The 17,891-nt window shown below is 43.7% G+C and overlaps 1 protein-coding gene across 1 annotated transcript in view; it reads right to left on the bottom strand.

The window, feature by feature from the left end:
* Positions 1 to 17,891, bottom strand: part of LOC127835626 (uncharacterized) — an 85,139-nt gene that overhangs the window by 28,880 nt on the left and 38,368 nt on the right. The window contains exons 2-11 of the mRNA XM_052362062.1: positions 8,454 to 10,639; positions 8,134 to 8,261; positions 7,304 to 7,606; positions 6,364 to 6,559; positions 5,452 to 5,720; positions 4,418 to 4,637; positions 2,260 to 2,655; positions 1,522 to 1,722; positions 1,000 to 1,245; positions 408 to 642 (exon numbers count right to left, since the gene is read on the bottom strand). Coding sequence (XP_052218022.1) covers positions 408 to 642; positions 1,000 to 1,245; positions 1,522 to 1,722; positions 2,260 to 2,655; positions 4,418 to 4,637; positions 5,452 to 5,720; positions 6,364 to 6,559; positions 7,304 to 7,606; positions 8,134 to 8,261; positions 8,454 to 10,639 — 4,380 coding nt within the window. The remainder of the gene's footprint in view (positions 1 to 407; positions 643 to 999; positions 1,246 to 1,521; positions 1,723 to 2,259; positions 2,656 to 4,417; positions 4,638 to 5,451; positions 5,721 to 6,363; positions 6,560 to 7,303; positions 7,607 to 8,133; positions 8,262 to 8,453; positions 10,640 to 17,891) is intronic.

Here is a 17,891-nt window from a genome sequence, read left to right as displayed (position 1 = left end):
AAAACCGAATTGGCATACAACACATTTCAGTGATACCAGATAGTCCATTATTTATATAAATTATTCTGAACTGTATAATATATACACTTATTTTTAACACGTATTGCGTCCAACCAAGCCCTAGAATCTTCACATATGCACTATCAGAAGATCTTTCAACATCGTGCGGTAAATGTATACCACTAATTGACCTCTATAATAGGAACTTACGGTCTATTCTTAATATATTGGTTAATGTATAACACACACCTAATGTAATATACATAACAACAAAACAGCATAATAACAAAATACAATGCAAAGATGTTGTTCTCATAGAACAAATCAAATGAAAGACACATTTTTATATATTCCAAGTGCAACACACCAGTCAATCGCTATCATTTTATACTGTACTTTACTCTAACCTTAAATCCTTCGGATTAGTGTCTGTCAATTTTAACGTGACGTTTATAGACTTGTCCGCTTGTTCCATGCCAAGCGTAGCACCGGAGGTGCCGAGCACTTTGTAGTTTAATATGCTTCCATCGTCTTCTCCTTTGACTGTGATTGATCTTGATTCGTTGACGTTAAGTGTCAAAATGTTCTTGTTGCCCACCACCTTTACTCCTGCCACCACAGTTACATTCGGAATTCGATTGCCTGTAATGATTGAAATATACATTTTTTTTTTGCAATTGATAGTTATAAACAGAACATAACATCTATAAAGTATGGTTGAATTGTACGAATGATTAACGTTAGCACACCATTTTGGCAATTTATGTGCAAAGTAAAAACTTATAAACAAACAATGAACGGCAACTATAAATACACAATATAACATATTAAAATGAAGTATGTCCTGCCGGTAGATTGCATGAATGATTGCATATTATATAAGAATATAGAAATCGAATGATATTTAATTGTAGCTTTATTGTGATTTGAATATAACGTTAAGTAATATATAAGTATAACTATAACCAAACAATATTTTCATTCAAATATAGTACGTACTTGCTGCCTCATTTGTTAGTACCGCCTTTTCTTCAGTACTTCCGGTCTCCTTTGCAAGTTGCTCATTGCCGGTGAAGACTAAATCAAATACACACTGAAGGTTTCCACTGCACTTCTTCTCTGCTTCCGCTCGTAATGTAGCGTTGGCTTCTTCCAGGAATTTCGGAGTAAAGTTCGCTTGTATGAAATTGGCGTGGGTGAAGCCGTCTCCATACTTGAAAATGGACTCTTGTGCGGTAGTAATCCCTGCCATTGAATAATTGCTTAAATTACTGCATGCTATAGTATAACAAAGTATTAGTGAAAACAGCATCAATTTAAGTTGAAATCTAGCAAACATGAGTGAAGGATACTTGTGTTATATCCGTTAAAAAACATTAGCTATCTTCAGTTATTCAGTTTTATGTAGAACAAAATCGCAGACAACTTATTTTTGTGTTTACCTATTTAAGTGCATCGTTCTTAAGGGTATGATCTTAATAATATACATAAAAGGCGATGCACCGTTAAAATTGCGCTTACATGAACTGCCAAATTTTTCGAAAATCTGTCGTTCAGAAGGACTTGATAGGGAAGTGTTGGCACCACGTGGTATGAAGTCATCTTTATCATTGTCATTGTAGTTACCCAGCAACCCAACGGTCTTCTTGTTTTTCAAAGTGTTTGGCATCGCGATCGCCATCTGAAGAAGCCCGTTTCCTTCTGTGACATTGAATGTGACTCCTACAATAAAAAAACACAATTAATAAATACATGTTTAAATTCCTATGTTGCCATATACTGTGTAGTGAAGATAAATCATTTAAAAGAAAGTTAAAGAATTCTAAGCAGTTGAATAATAATAAAAAATGCATCTTTATTTCTAATTTATCGGCATTTTTTTGTTAAGTCAGTTAGACAACACTATTTCCAGTCATAGTAAATGGAACAATATGAAGAAGTTTCGTATAAGAACTCAGATATATATTTTTTTAAAGACCGACAGAGATTCATTTGCATGCATTGACCTTAAGTATATCATTTATTTAATGGGTTTGTTTCTTGGCAAGAGAACGTTTATCACACGGATCCTAATATTTGTGTATCAATTAGTGTTTATTCGGACAATATTACTTAATTTACTTAATGAATATATACACATGTTTGCGTATTTAAGTATACACGTATGTGTTATATATGAGTGTGCATGAGTGCGAATTTGTTTTTAATTGTTTAGATATTCAATAGGACACAAACAAGTTGATCAAAATAACCACGAGCCTGAATCACTGAAGAAAGCCGAAATCGTTTTTTCAGACATGTTCCTTGATACGGTCAGTCCGGTGACCGATTTGATGACCATAGTTTCAGGGTTGTAGTAGTCATTCGTGTAGTCCGCCCACGAGGTTTTATTCAAGCCCACGAATAGCTGTGTCCTGTTCCCTGCCTCGTTCAGCTCCACTTGCATCCAGACCCCATCGCCCTGTATCGCAAAGCCGGAGAACACGGTAGCGTCAGAGAGATCCCCTGTGGCTTTCTTCGCTCTCTGTGTTCGGCACTGGATCTGGAGGGATACATCTTGTTCACTTACTTTCAGCATCACGTATTCGCCATGGCCGTTGAAGGTGAAGTTTGCGCCATCTAACGTGTTGAAGTGAGGATCACCGACTCCTCGGGCTTAAAATCGCAAGGCATTGATTTATATTTAAGAACACACTTTCATAACGAAGTGTTCTGACATGAACTTTACATTGATAAAGTAATGTTTACCCATATACTCTTCCATTATTATGCTGTGCACTTAACAGGACTGTTTGTCGCTGAAGCAGTATAATTAAGCAACCAGGTTTATTTTACATGTATGGGACTTAAATATATTTTATATGACCAAAATGCTTTGTCGAAATCACATACATAAAATGTCGCGTGCTATTAAAAGAACTTTCTAAATAAATGGTTTACTAGCAATGGCAAAAGTTATGGTTTTAGAAATGCTACACAACATTTTGCTTTTCTGTTCTTTATTCGCATATTTCCAATTGCCAGTAGATTCTGCACCCAAAACCAAAGTAAACTAAGTTTTGCCAACCCTTAAACATAGCTTTTTTCAGTTTATTTCATCTTTTCAAATTAATCACCATTTTAATTCTTATGAAAATCAATATTTATAAGCAATACAAATTTAGTATTATTAGTTACACCGTTAGTAACTGACGGTGTATGGGAAATAAACCCTCAGCAATTTCATACAGTACGAGAGCGAAGATTGTATCTCAGCCGACTATTCGATTGCTCGGGTTGTATGGAAATTCACATGGAAAATGCTCCATGAGCACGTGACTAATCTAAGCCAATCGGATTAGGTCATTTTTGTAGGAGGTGAGAAATATATATACATGAATATTTTATATATACGGTTATGAAACTAAAGTAGGTGTTCAAAGTTAAATTTAGAAAAAATAAGCACAAATGTGTTGTTATTAACCCTTAGAAAATCAGAAAAAACGGCAAATCTCTAGTCGAAAGGTCAGTTTTTAAACAATTTTAAATAATTAAAAAAATAAAGTAACACAGAAAATAAAACTTCCAGGTTAGAAATTATGATGTATAATCGACCAAAAAGGAAAGAAAAGAATTGTAAATTCCCTAAACAACTTTTAACCCTTTCAGTGCGGAAACCGAATTTTAAAGGCCTTTGCAAACAGTTTGGATCCAGATTAGACGCCACAAAACGTGGCGTCTCATCAGGATCCAAACTGTTTGCTATTCTGATAGTATTCTTTGAAAAAAATCAAAGAAAATGCTAATTTTAGAAATTCAGCAGACGACATTTTTGCAGACGACAAATTTCCCAGCATGCAAAGGGTTAAGTTCCAGCTTCACTCGCAACAGCACCATGTCCACCTTATCATTTGTGGACAAGGTTGTATACATCGTACTCAACTCATATCCTAACAAACAATTCCTTTTCATGGTACATTTCAAGAATAAATTGCTCACATTAACGTTTGAACGTATACAGTACGTTAAACAGGGAAGATTTTGACCTGGGTTAAACATGGACAAACTTATTATTTTTTTATTGACATTTACTCAATTTATGACTATTTTTAAAGTATTTTGAATTGTCTAAAATACTTATATTTGTCAAATACAGCTTTGTTTACAAATGTTCTCCTGACACACGAATCAAAGCCGGCATCACTAGATATAAACGCGTATGCTTTGTCTCTACACAACATTATTTTTTTTAGATATAATTATCGTAATAATACGCATATACTCGGAGACAGTTCGGGTTGACGGAAATGTACAAACGAAGGCGATATAACAGGAAAATCATAACTGTTTTAAAACCGCAATATTAATAACGCCTTGACGCGGTTTTCTAACATCACAATACAATTGAATTTCAGAATCCATTGATACTGGCACCTACCTCGCAGCGAGAACGGGAACGACGAATAACATTGCGAAACGAGAGGCCTGACTTCCCAGTACAGGTCACAGAGGTCTGTCTTCTCACAACACACATCCCTGTAGTGTAGGTCCTCTAAATGATGGCTACGGAGATTGACCAACTGATTGACAGAAGCAAAGGTCCCGGCTTCTTGCCCAAATCCGATGAAAGATAAGGTGGAGTTATCATAGGCACATGACTGAAATGAATTAAGGTAATTTTAAAATATAATAATGTGAATGAAATCCAGAAAGCTTATAACCAGTGTTGCAAACATGTGAAATGTTCAGAAAACGTTTTGATGTAATATATAGATTCAATCAACATAAGTGTTATACGAATGAACGGCACACATTTTTAAATTGCTAAAAGCACAAAAGAAATCAAAAATAAAACCGCATTTTAGAAGAGGTATGACGTCACGAATGAACCAATAAAACAACCTCATGGGTTTAAGTGAAACCTTTCTATCAAATATTTGAGTTTAATCTTAAACTGTGGACACCAATTAAACAATCATATATTCTCAATGGATCGAGTGAAACCTTTTATTCACACATCCACATGGGATCTTATTAAACATTTTTACCAAATATTAGAACACAATCATGACATTTCGTTAATCGCTACTTCTTACGCATTTTTGAATGTCTTATATATGGCAAGAATTAGCTTAACGCCTCTCAGTCACATGTAGTCAATAATATACAGCTCATCTTGTTACCAAAAGGCGGGAATCAGACTGGCGTAATTTATTCTGTATCATGACCTTTTGGCCAATATGTCTGACACATTATTCCTTAGTCAATAGCATATACGTTCGAACAGAAACAGTACGCATAAAGTGTGATAAAACTTCAATTTTGAATGAATTGTTAGCCATTGTCAAATTATTTGTTATATAATCTCAAAGCCTCTCTCTTTGATTGGTTTAATACATTTCAACATAAACTAAGTTAACTATGGGCAATATAAAAGTATGAACAGCATGTTGTGTAAAACATAATAAGTACCTTTCCATATGGCCGTGAACGACGTGTAGGTTCCATAGGAACGTGGATGACGTTTGTAGAGTGCCAAGTGAAGTCCCACAAACTGAAGCTCCGGTCCCATTGCAACCAATCCAAACAGCAAGGACAAACAGGCATTTGCCATGCAATGGTCTCATACAGGGTTGCCTTGGATTTCTCTTTCTTGTTCCAGACTATGCACGCTAGTTCGTAGTTTTCTTGAATATTCGTCTTAATTGTGTAATCAAAACTGACGGCACCTTTGTATTGTTCTGAAATATAGTGCAATTCCATATATTTCTGAATACGCGAATGCATAGGATGTATTATCATGAGCGATATCATGATTATCAATTTGTTATGATCATCATCATCACCATCAACATTATCATTACAATCGTCTTGAACATCATAGCCATCACAATCTTCGTGATCTTCATCTACAAATGCCGACCATAAAACCAATTAATAGCATTTATTTTATGCTTTCCGGTGGTTTATAGAGAAATATCAGTGAATTAAAACTGATAATTTCACTGTTTCAAACAGTGAAAATTATCAGTGAAAATTATCAATAATTTTCATTGTTTACTGTGAAATTACGTCATTTTTTGACGAAATGACGTCATTATCCCATCGAAATTATTTAGTTCAACTCTTTAACAATATATATAAACTGTGAAAAAAGCATAAAATAAAAAGAAAATTTGTTGGATTCCGTGGATTATCGATTTTTATTCACTCATGATCATAGAAAAAATATATTTTCACTTGTGGCTGCGCCACTCGTGAAAATATCATTTTCTATGATCACTCGTGAATTAAAATCGATAATCCACCGAATCCAACAAATATCCTCTATTTCATGCATGAAGCGTTATAAATAAATGTTATGTATAAAGCTTGGTGACATACTATGAAATTTAAAATTTTGATCAGCTCTTCGCAAGTAGCTGCCGTCGGCTGTGTTGTCAAGGCCCTCGTAGTCACCATCAGCGATGTAACCAATAAATGGTGAGCCAAACGTATCAAGCATTTTGCCATAAAGGTATGAGTTGAACGAGTACGAATAAGTCCCGTCCGTTGTAAATACGACTTGGAACGTAACGTTCTGAAACATGAAAATACCAAGAATACATGACAATTTATGGCGATGGTGGTCTCAACGTTCGAGCCACATCCCCGTGTATAAGAAATTGTATTACTGTTCATATTGCATCTTCTTTGACGTCTGTGTATATGTGTTTTGATGCATTTTGGTGTTCATGTGTTTGTCTTGAAAACAGGTTTTCTAATATTCAAAATCTGACAACTTAAAGCCACATAAATACTCAAAATCAACAACTAGTTCGTAAAATAAAATATATTATATATAATATATATAATAAAATAAAAATGTTCCTTATAGCAATAGCCAAAATGTCGAATATTTGGTAAAATATTTCAAAAAATAATGTTAACATCTAAAAAATCATTATAGCAATAGCCAGAATTTCAACGCTACAGTAGATGAACATTTACCAGCAAACGCGAGATAGGCTTCGGGTAGCGTTGGACGCACGACGTACCGGTAGTTCTCAAGAGCTGTCCGAAGCAAATCTCGCGTTAGCTCGTAAATGTTCGGATTTCGTCGCGGGAAATCACATGAAACATATTGGCACACAAAAAATAAAAATGAGCTTTTTGTATCTCGTTAAATCTTTGTTGCCAGACCGCATCTAGCGTTGAAATTTATGCTATTGATTATTTAGGTGTTAACTTTATTTGTCGAAATATTTTAAGAAATATTCGTTTATTTTGAGTGTTAATTGGCTTTTAAATGGAAAGTACAAAATGATCTTCCGAATCAACTTACACCATTTCCTCCTTTTTTTGCTGCCGCATTCCACGTGGCCTTCAGCACATAGATGGGCTCGAAGTTTGCCTCGCCATAGCTTTCGTTAACCAATTCCTTCACCTTAGCGCTCACATTAGCATTACTAACAGTTGCGAGGTCATAAGACTGGTAAAACAACTGATTTTCATACACCACTAGATCTGCAAAATAAGGCGCTATGCAAACGGCACCCTTGAAGTCTACGCTGTAACCGCGACTATTGCTTGGTGGGGAATAACCCGAAAATGGTTGCTTGAAGCAAATAAGGCCATTCGGACAAATCTACAATGAAACGAATGTATTTGCTTAAGTATTTCAATAATTTAAAATAGTTTTATTTATTATAAGATTTGTATATATTCTTATTAAACGTTTTCATTTCAATAAAACAATCATCTATAATGTGATTTTGTGAAAATTTTACTCCTCACGACGACAATATCAAAAACGTACACATTGTTTGACTTAGTAAATCTTAACGAGGGTTGTTTTGTGGAACTTTTTAAAGAAACTGTTAAATCTTATTTTGTAAATAAGACATAATAGGCAAACTCGAGACTGTTCATATAAAGTGGCATATTAAAAAATTCTAGCAACTCAAAAAAAATATATAAATTTTTAGCACTATTTTGCATATTCATTAATTAACGAACCATATTTTGCTACATATTCGTAAAATACAGTTTGTAGCATTCAAACGCATAATTTGGGTACGTCTGGCGGTTGAGTGATGCCTAGTCTCTTAATCTTACCAGTTGAATCTGCATATGAAAGGTAATGGTGTAGCTGAACAACAGAGATACACTCACGTATATTTGTCTGTACCCCGTACCGCGGAATGGTACCCGGTATCTAAGATTGATGAGAACGGTACACGTATCGTCAGAGACGAGGGAGGCCTGGTCCCCGGCTGTTGTGCCATACTCCAAGAAGAAGCCTGAAAAATTGGCAAACATGACACTAATTTACAATTGAGGACACAAAAAGCCATTAAATGTGATAATTGAGAAACACGCTAAACACAAAAACTTGCAATAATAGGTATTCTACAATACCATGTGTAAACAAGTAAATACTGATGCTCGGCAAAAAAACTAGATAAGTGAAATTAAAACATAACAGTAGATACCACGCGATGGAAGCTCGGGAGATGATGTCGTAGTAGGTTGTTGTGTTGTAGTAGACAACTGAGTTGTAGTAGGAGCCTGTGTTGAAGTAGATTCCAGAGATGAAGTAGGTGTCTGTGTTGTAGTAGACGGCTGAGTTGTAGTAGGAGCCTGTGTTGAAGTGGATGCCGTGGTTGTTGAAGCTGCCGAAGATGTTGTTTCAGCGGCAGTTGTTGTAGCAACCGCAGTTGATGTTTCGGCCGTTTTAATTGTTTCGACCGAAATTGTTGTTTCTGCCGAAGTTGTTGTAGCAGCAGCGGTTGTTGTTTCAGCCGAAGTTGTTGTAGCAGCCGCAGTTGTTGTTTCTGCCGAAGTTGTTGTAGCAGCCGCAGAAGTTGTTTCGGCTGCGGTTGTTGTTTCTGCCGAAGTTGTTGTAGCAGCCGCGGTTGTTGTTTCGGCCGTACTTGTTGATTCTACCGCAGTTGTTATTTCTGCCGCAGTTGTTGTAGCAGCCGAAGTTGTTGTATCGGCCGTAGTTGTTGTTTCTACCGCAGTTGTTATTTCTGCCGCAGTTGTTGTAGCAGCCGCGGGCGTTGTTTTGGCCGCAGTTGTGAAAGCAGCCGTAATAGTTGTTTCGGCCGTAGTTGTTGTTTCGGCCGTAGTTGTTGTTTCTACCGCGGTTGTTGTTTCTGCCGAAGTTGTTGTTTCAGTCGCAGTTGTTGTAGCAGTCGTAGTTGTTGTTTCGGCCGTAGTTGTTGTTTCAACCGCAGTTGTTGTTTCGGCAGAAGTTGTTGAAGCAGCCGCGGTTGTTGTTTTTGCCGCGGTTGTTGTTTCGGCCGCAGTTGTTGTTTCTGCCGAAGTTGTTGAAGCAGCCGCGGTTGTTCTATCGGCCGTAGTTTGTGTTTCTACCGTGGTTGTTGTTTCGGCGACAGTTGTTGTAGCAGCCGCAGTTGTTGTTTCTGTCGAAGTTGTTGAAGCAGCCGCGGTTGTTGTTTCAGCCGCAGTTGTTGTAGAAGCCGTAGTTGTTGTTTCGACCGTAGTAATTGTTTCTACCGAAGTTGTTGTTTCTGCCAAAGTTGTTGTAGCCGCCGCGGTTGTTGTTTCAGCCGCAGTTGTTGTAGCAGCCGCAGTTGTTGTTTCTACCGCAGTTGTTGTTTCAACCGCAGTTGTTGTTTCTTCCGAAGTTGTTGTAGCAGCCGCGGTTGTTGTTCCTACCGCAGTTGTTGTTTCTGCCAAAGCTGTTGTAGCAGCCGCGGTTGTTGTTTCGGTCGCAGTTGTTGTAGCAGCCGCAGTTGTTATTTCTGCCGAAGTTGATGTATCAGCCGCGGTTGTTGTATCGGCCGCAGTTGTTGTAGCAGCTGCAGTTGTTATTTCTGTCGAAGTTGTTGTATCAGCCGCGGTTGTTGTATCGGCCGCTGTTGTTGTAGCAGCCGCAGTTGTTATTTCGGCCGTAGTTGTAGCAGCCGTGGTTGTTGTATCGGCCGCAGTTGTTGTAGCAGCCGCAAGTGTTATTTCGGCCGTAGTTGCTGTAGCAGCGGCGGTTGTTTTTTCGGCCGCAGTTGTTGTAGCAGCCGCAATTGTTGTTTCTGCCGAAGATGTTATAGCAGCCGCGGTTGTTGTATCGGCCGCAGTTGTTGTAGCAGCTGCAGTTGTTATTTCTGCCGAAGTTGTTGTATCAGCCGCGGTTGTTGTATCGGCCGCTGTTGTTGTAGCAGCCGCAGTTGTTATTTCGGCCGTAGTTGTAGCAGCCGTGGTTGTTGTATCGGCCGCAGTTGTTGTAGCAGCCGCAAGTGTTATTTCGGCCGTAGTTGCTGTAGCAGCGGCGGTTGTTGTTTCGGCCGCAGTTGTTGTAGCAGCCGCACTTGTTGTTTCTGCCGAAGATGTTATAGCAGCCGCGGTTGTTGTATCGGCCGCAGTTGTTGTAGCAGCCGCAGTTGTTATTACTGCCGAAGTTGTTGTATCAGCCGCGGTTGTTGTTTCGGCCGCAGTTGTTGTAGCAGCCGCACTTGTTGTTTCTGCCGAAGTTGTTGTAGCAGCCGCGGTTGTTGTATCGGCCGCAGTTGTTTTAGCAGCCGCAGTTGTTATTTCTGCCGAAGTTGATGTATCAGCCGCGGTTGTTGTATCGGCCGCAGTTGTTGTAGCAGCTGCAGTTGTTTTTTTCTGCCGAAGTTGATGTATCAGCCGCGGTTGTTGTATCGGCCGCTGTTGTTGTAGCAGCCGTAGTTGTTATTTCGGCCGTAGTTGTTGTAACAGCCGTGGTTGTTGTATCGGCCGCAGTTGTTGTAGCAACCGCAAGTGTTATTTTGGCCGTAGTTGTTGTAGCAGCGGCGGTTGTTGTTTCGGCCGCAGTTGTTGTAGCAGCCGCACTTGTTGTTTCTGCCGAAGATGTTGTAGCAGCCGCGGTTGTTGTATCGGCCGCAGTTGATGTATCAGCCGCAGTTGTTATTACTGCCGAAGTTGTTGTATCAGCCGCGGTTGTTATTTCAGCCGTAGTTGTTGTAGCAGCCGCGGTTGTTGTTTCGGCCGCAGTTGTTGTAGCAGCCGCACTTGTTGTTTCTTCTGCCGAAGTTGTTGTAGCAGCCGCAGTTGTTGTTTCGGCCGCAGTTGTTGTAGCAGCCGCACTTGTTGTTTCTGCCGAAGTTGTTGTAGCAGCCGCGGTTGTTGCATCGGCCGCAGTTGTTGTATCAGCCGCAGTTGTTATTTCGGCCGTAGTTGTTGTATCAGCCGCGGTTGTTATTCGGCCGCAGTTGTTGTAGCAGCCGCACTTGTTGTTTCTGCCGAAGTTGTTGTAGCAGCCGCGGTTGTTGTATCGGCCGCAGTTGTTGTAGCAGCCGCAGTTGTTATTTCTGCCGAAGTTGTTGTATCAGCCGCGGTTGTTGTATCGGCCGCAGTTGTTGTAGCAGCTGCAGTTGTTATTTCTGTCGAAGTTGTTGTATCAGCCGCGGTTGTTGTATCGGCCGCTGTTGTTGTAGCAGCCGCAGTTGTTATTTCGGGCCGTAGTTGTAGCAGCCGTGGTTGTTGTATCGGCGCGCAGTTGTTGTAGCAGCAGCCGCAAGTGTTATTTCGGCCGTAGTTGCTGTAGCAGCGACGGTTGTTTTTTCGGCCGCAGTTGTTGTAGCAGCCGCAATTGTTGTTTCTGCCGAAGATGTTATAGCAGCCGCGGTTGTTGTATCGGCCGCAGTTGTTGTAGCAGCTGCAGTTGCTTATGTCTGCCGAAGTTGTTGTAATCAGCCGCGGTTGTTGTATCGGCCGCTGTTGTTGTAGCAGCCGCAGTTGTTATTTCGGCCGTAGTTGTAGCACTGTGGTTGTTGTATCGGCCGCAGTTGTTGTAGGCAGCCGCAGTGTTATTTCGGCCGTAGTTGCTGTAGCAGCGGCGGTTGTTGTTTCGGGCCGCAGTTGTTGTAGCAGCCGCACTTGTTGTTTCTGCCGAAGTTGTTGTAGCAGCCGCGGTTGTTGTATCGCCGCAGTTGTTGTAGCAGCCGCAGTTGTTATTTCTGCCGAAGTTGTTGTATCAGCCGCGGTTGTTGTATCGGCCGCAGTTGTTGTAGCAGCCGCAGTTGTTATTTCTGCCGAAGTTGTTGTAGCAGCCGCGGTTGTTGTATCGGCCGCAGTTGTTTGTAGCAGCCGCAGTTGTTATTTCGGCCGTAGTTGTTGTAGCAGCCGTTGTTGTATCGGCCGCAGTTGTTGTAGCAGCCGCAGTTGTTATTTCGGCCGTAGTTGTTGTAGCAGCCGCGGTTGTTGTTTCGGCCGCAGTTGTTGTAGCAGCCGCAATTGTTGTTTCTGCCGAAGTTGTTGTAGCAGCCGCGGTTGTTGTATTTCGGCCGCAGTTGTTGTAGCAGCCGCACTTGTTGTTTCTGCCGAAGTTGTTGTATCAGCCGCGGTTGTTGTATCGGCCGCAGTTGTAGCAGCCGCAGTTGTTATTTCGGCCGTAGTTGTTGTATCAGCCGCGGTTGTTGTTCGGCCGCAGTTGTTGTAGCAGCCGCACTTGTTATTTTTGGCCGAAGTTGTTGTAGCAGCCGCGGTTGTTGTATCGGCCGCAGTTGTTGTAGCAGCCGCAGTTGTTATTTCTGCCGAAGTTGTTGTATCAGCCGCGGTTGTTGTTCGGCCGCAGTTGTTGTAGCAGCCGCACTTGTTGTTTCTGCCGAAGTTGTTGTAGCAGCCGCGGTTGTTGTATCGGCCGCAGTTGTTGTAGCAGCCGCAGTTGTTATTTCGCCGTAGTTGTTGTAGCAGCCGCGGTTGTTGTATCGGCCGCAGTTGTTGTAGCAGCCGCAGTTGTTATTTCTGCCGAAGTTGTTGTAGCAGCCGCGGTTGTTGTATCGGCCGCAGTTGTTGTAGCAGCCGCAGTTGTTTTTCTGCTGCCGAAGTTGTTGTATCAGCCGCGTTTTTTTCGGCCGCAGTTGTTGTAGCAGCCGCTTGTTGTTTCGGCCGAAGTTGTTGTATCAGCCGCGGTTGTTGTATCGGCCGCAGTTGTTGTAGCAGCCGCAGTTGTTATTGGCCGTAGTTGTTGTAGCAGCCGTAGTTGTTGTTTCAGCCGCGGTTGTTGTATCGGCCGCAGTTGTTGTAGCAGCCGCAGTGTTATTTCGGCCGCGGTTGTTGTATCAGCCGCAGTTGTTGTATCAGCCGCAGTTGTTATTACTGCCGAAGTTGTTGTTTCGCCGCAGTTGTTGTATCGGCCGCAGTTGTTGTAGCAGCCGCAGTTGTTATTTCGGCCGTAGTTGTTGTAGCAGCCGCGGTTGTTGTATCTCGGCCGCAGTTGTTGTAGCAGCCGCAGTTGTTTTTCTGCCGAAGTTGTTGTAGCAGCCGCAGTTGTTTTATCGGCCGCAGTTGTTGTAGCAGCCGCAGTTGTTATTTCTGCCGAAGTTGTTGTAGCAGCCGCGGTTGTTGCATCGGCCGCAGTTGTTGTAGCAGCCGCAGTTGTTATTTCGGCCGTAGTTGTTGTTCGGCCGCAGTTTTTGTAGCAGCCGCACTTGTTGTTTCTGCCGCATTTGTTGTAGCAGCCGCGGTTGTTATTTCGGCCGCAGTTGTTGTAGCAGCCGCAGTTGTTATTTCTGCCGAAGTTGTTGTATCAGCCGCGGTTGTTGTATCGGCCGCAGTTGTTGTAGCAGCCGCAGTTGTTATTTCGCCGAAGTTGTTGTATCAGCCGCGGTTGTTTTTCGGCCGCAGTTGTTGTTTCGGCCGCAGTTGTTGTTTCAGCCGCAGTTGTTGTTGTTCTGCCGAAGTTGTTGTAGCAGCCGCGGTTGTTGTTCGGCCGCAGTTGTTGTAGCAGCCGCAGTTGTTGTTTCGGCCGCAGTTGTTGTAGCAGCCGCACTTGTTGTTTTTGGCCGAAGTTGTTGTATCAGCCGCGGTTGTTGTATCGGCCGCAGTTGTTGTAGCAGCCGCAGTTGTTATTTCGGCCGTAGTTGTTGTAGCAGCCGCGGTTGTTGTTTCGGCCGCAGTTGTTGTAGCAGCCGCACTTGTTGTTTCTGCCGAAGTTGTTGTAGCAGCCGCGGTTGTTGTTTCGGCCGCAGTTGTTGTAGCAGCCGCAGTTGTTGTTTCTGCCGAAGTTGTTGTAGCAGCCGCGGTTGTTGTATCGGCCGCAGTTGTTGTAGCAGCCGCAGTTGTTATTTCGGCCGAAGTTGTTGTAGCAGCCGCGGTTGTTGTTCGGCCGCAGTTGTTGTAGCAGCCGCACTTGTTGTTTCTGCCGAAGTTGTTGTAGCAGCCGCGGTTGTTGTATCGGCCGCAGTTGTTGTAGCAGCCGCAAGTTGTTATTTCGGCCGTAGTTGTTGTAGCAGCCGCGGTTGTTGTTTCGCCGCAGTTGTTGTAGCAGCCGCACTTGTTGTTTCTGCCGAAGTTGTTGTAGCAGCCGCGGTTGTTGTATCGGCCGCAGTTGTTGTAGCAGCCGCAGTTTTATTTCGGCCGTAGTGTTGTTGTAGCACCGTGTTGTTGTTCGGCCGCAGTTGTTGTAGCAGCCGCAAGTGTTGTATTTCGGCCGTAGTTGTAGCAGCCGCGGTTGTTGTTTCGGCCGCAGTTGTTGTAGCAGCCGCAGTTGTTGTTTCGGCGAAGTTGTTGTAGCAGCCGCGGTTGTTGTTTCGGCCGCAGTTGTTGTAGCAGCCGCGTTTGTTATTACTGCCGAAGTTGTTGTATCAGCCGCGGTTGTTGTATCGGCCGCAGTTGTTGTGGCAGCCGCAGTTGTTATTTGGCCGTAGTTGTTGTAGCAGCCGCGGTTGTTGTTTCGGCCGCAGTTGTTGTAGCAGCCGCACTTGTTGTTTCTTCTGCCGAAGTTGTTGTAGCAGCCGCGGTTGTTGTATCGGCCGCAGTTGTTGTATCAGCCGCAGTTGTTGTAGCAGCCGCAGTTGTTATTTCGGCCGTAGTTGTTGTTTCGGCCGCAGTTGTTGTAGCAGCCGCAGTTGTTGTTTCTGCCGAATTGTTGTAGCAGCCGCGTTGTTGTATCGGCCGCAGTTGTTGTAGCAGCCGCAGTTGTTATTTCTGCCGAAGTTGTTGTATCAGCCGCGGTTGTTGTATCGGCCGCAGTTGTTGTAGCAGCCGCATTTGTTGTTTCGGCCGTAGTTGTTGTAGCAGCCGCGTTGTTGTATCGGCCGCAGTTGTTGTAGCAGCCGCAGTTGTTTTATTTCGGCCGTAGTTGTTGTAGCAGCCGCGGTTGTTGTTTCGGCCCGCAGTTGTTGTAGCAGCCGCACTTGTTGTTTCTGGCCGCAGTTGTTGTAGCAGCCGCAGTTGTTGTTTCGGCCGCAGTTGTTGTAGCAGCCGCAGTTGTTATTTCTGCCGAAGTTGTTGTAGCAGCCGCGGTTGTTGTTTCGGCCGCAGTTGTTGTAGCAGACGCACTTGTTGTTTCTGCCGAAGTTGTTTTAGCAGCCGCGGTTGTTGTATCGGCCGCAGTTGTTGTAGCAGCCGAAGTTGTTATTTTCGGCCGTAGTTGTTGTAGCAGCCGCACTTGTTTGTTTCGACCGCAGTTGTTGTAGCAGCCGCACTTGTTGTTTCTGCCGAAGTTGTTTGTAGCACCCGCGGTTGTTGTATCGGCCGCAGTTGTTGTAGCAGCCGCAGTTGTTATTTCGGCCGTTGTTGTTAATTCGGTTGTAGTTGTAGTAGCAGCCGTGGTTGTTGTATCGGCCGCAGTTGTTGTATCAGCCGCAGTTGTTATTTCGGCCTTAGTTGTTGTTTCGGCCGAAGTTGCTGTAGCAGCCGCACTTGTTGTTTCTGCCGAAGTTGTTGTACCAGCCGCGGTTGTTGTATCGGCCACAGTTGTTGTAGCAGCCGAAATTGTAATTTCGGCCGTCGTAGTTGTTTGTAGCAGCCGCACTTGTTGTTTCTGCCGAAGTTGTTGTATCGTCCGCGGTTGTTGTATCGTCCGCAGTTGTTGAAGCAGCCGAAGTTGTTATTTCGGCCGTAGTTGTTGAAGCAGCCGCACTTGTTGTTTCGGCAGCAGTTGTTGTAGCAGCCGCACTTGTTATTTCTGCCGAAGTTGTTGTATCGGCCGCAGTTGTTGTAGCAGCCGCAGTTGATATTTCGGCCGTAGTTGTTGTAGCAGTCGCGGTTGTTGTTTCGGCCGCAGTTGTTGTAGCAGCCGCACTTGTTGTTTCTGCCGAAGTTGTTGTATCATCCGCGGTTGTTGTATCGTCCGCAGTTGTTGTATCAGCCGCAGTTGTTATTTCGGCCGTAGTTGTTGTTTCGGCCGAAGTTGCTGTAGCAGCCGCACTTGTTGTTTCTGTCGAAGTTGTTGTATCGGCCGCAGTTGTTGTAGCAGCCGCAGTTGTTGTTTCGGCCTCAGTTGTTGTAGCAACCGCACTTGCTGTTTCTGCCAAATTTGTTGTAGCAGCTGCGGTTGTTGTATCGGCCGCAGTTGTTGTAGCAGCCGCAGTTGTTATTTCTGCCGAAGTTGTTGTATCAGCCGCGGTTGTTGTATCGGCCGCAGTTGTTGTAGCAGTCGCGGTTGTTGTTTCGTCCGCAGTTGTTGTTGCAGCCGCGGTTGTTGTTTCGGCCGCAGTTGTTGTAGCAGCCGCACTTGTTGTTTCTGCCGAAGTTGTTGTAGCAGCCGCAGTTGTTATTTCGGCCGTAGTTGTTGTTTCGGCCGAAGTTGTTGTAGAAGCCGCGGTTGTGGTTTCGGCCGCAGTTGTTGAAGCAGCCGCACTTGTTGCTTCTGCCGAAGTTGTTGAAGCAGCCGCGGTTGTTGTATCGGCCGCAATTGTTGTAGCAGCCGCAATTGTTATTTCTGCCGAAGTTGTTGTAGCAGCCGCGGTTGTTGTATCGGCAGAAGTTGTTGCAGCAGCTGCAGTTGTTATTTCTGTCGAAGTTGTTGTATCAGCCGCGGTTGTTGTATCGGCCGCTGTTGTTGTAGCAGCCGCAGTTGTTATTTCGGCCGTAGTTGTTGTATCAGCCGCGGTTGCTGTTTCGGACGCAGTTGTTGAAACAGCCGCAGTTGTTATTTCGGCCGTAGTTGTTGAAGCAGCCCCGGTTGTTGTTTCGGCCGCAGTTGTTGTAGCAGCCGCACTTGTTGTTTCTGCCGAAGTTGTTGTATCGGCCGCAGTTGTTGTAGCAGCCGCAGTTGATATTTCGGCCGTAGTTGTTGTAGCAGTTGCGGTTGTTGTTTCGGCCACAGTTGTTGTAGCAGCCGCACTTGTTGTTTCTGCCGAAGTTGTTGTATCATCCGCGGTTGTTGTATCGTCCGCAGTTGTTGTAGCAGCCGAAGTTGTTATTTCGGCCGTAGTTGTTGTAGCAGCCGCACTTGTTGTTTCGGCAGCAGTTGTTGTAGCAGCCGCACTTGTTATTTCTGCCGAAGTTGTTGTATCGGCCGCAGTTGTTGTAGCAGCCGCAGTTGATATTTCGGCCGTAGTTGTTGTAGCAGTCGCGGTTGTTGTTTCGGCCGCAGTTGTTGTAGCAGCCGCACTTGTTGTTTCTGCCGAAGTTGTTGTATCATCCGCGGTTGTTGTATCGTCCGCAGTTGTTGTAGCAGCCGAAGTTGTTATTTCGGCCGTAGTTGTTGTAGCAGCCGCACTTGTTGTTTCGACCGCAGTTGTTGTAGCAGCCGCACTTGTTATTTCTGCCGAAGTTGTTGTATCGGCCGCAGTTGTTGTAGCAGCCGCAGTTGATATTTCGGCCGAAGTTGTTGTTGCAGCCGTACTTGTTGTTTCTGCCGATATTGTTGTAGCAGCCGCGGTTGTTATTTCGGCCGTAGTTGTTGTTTCGGCCGAAGTTATTGTAGCAGCCGCACTTGTTGTTTCTGCCGAAGTTGATGTAGCAGTCGCGGTTGTTGTATCGGCCGCAGTTGTTGTAGCAGCCGCAGTTGTTATTTCGGCCGTTTTTGTTATTTCGGTTGAAGTTGTAGTAGCAGCCGTGGTTGTTGTTTCTGCCGCAGTTGTTGTAGCAGCCGCACTTGTTATTTCTGCCGGAGTTGATGTATCAGCCGCGGTTGTTGTATCGGCCGCACTTGTTGTATCAGCCGCGGTTGTTATTTCGGCCGTAGTTGTTGT

This window comes from Dreissena polymorpha, chromosome 6, assembly GCF_020536995.1.
Source record: "Dreissena polymorpha isolate Duluth1 chromosome 6, UMN_Dpol_1.0, whole genome shotgun sequence".
Lineage (NCBI taxonomy): Eukaryota > Metazoa > Mollusca > Bivalvia > Myida > Dreissenidae > Dreissena > Dreissena polymorpha.
The sequence above is the reverse complement of the archived record's forward strand: the minus strand, read 5'-3'. Positions and strand labels throughout refer to the sequence as shown.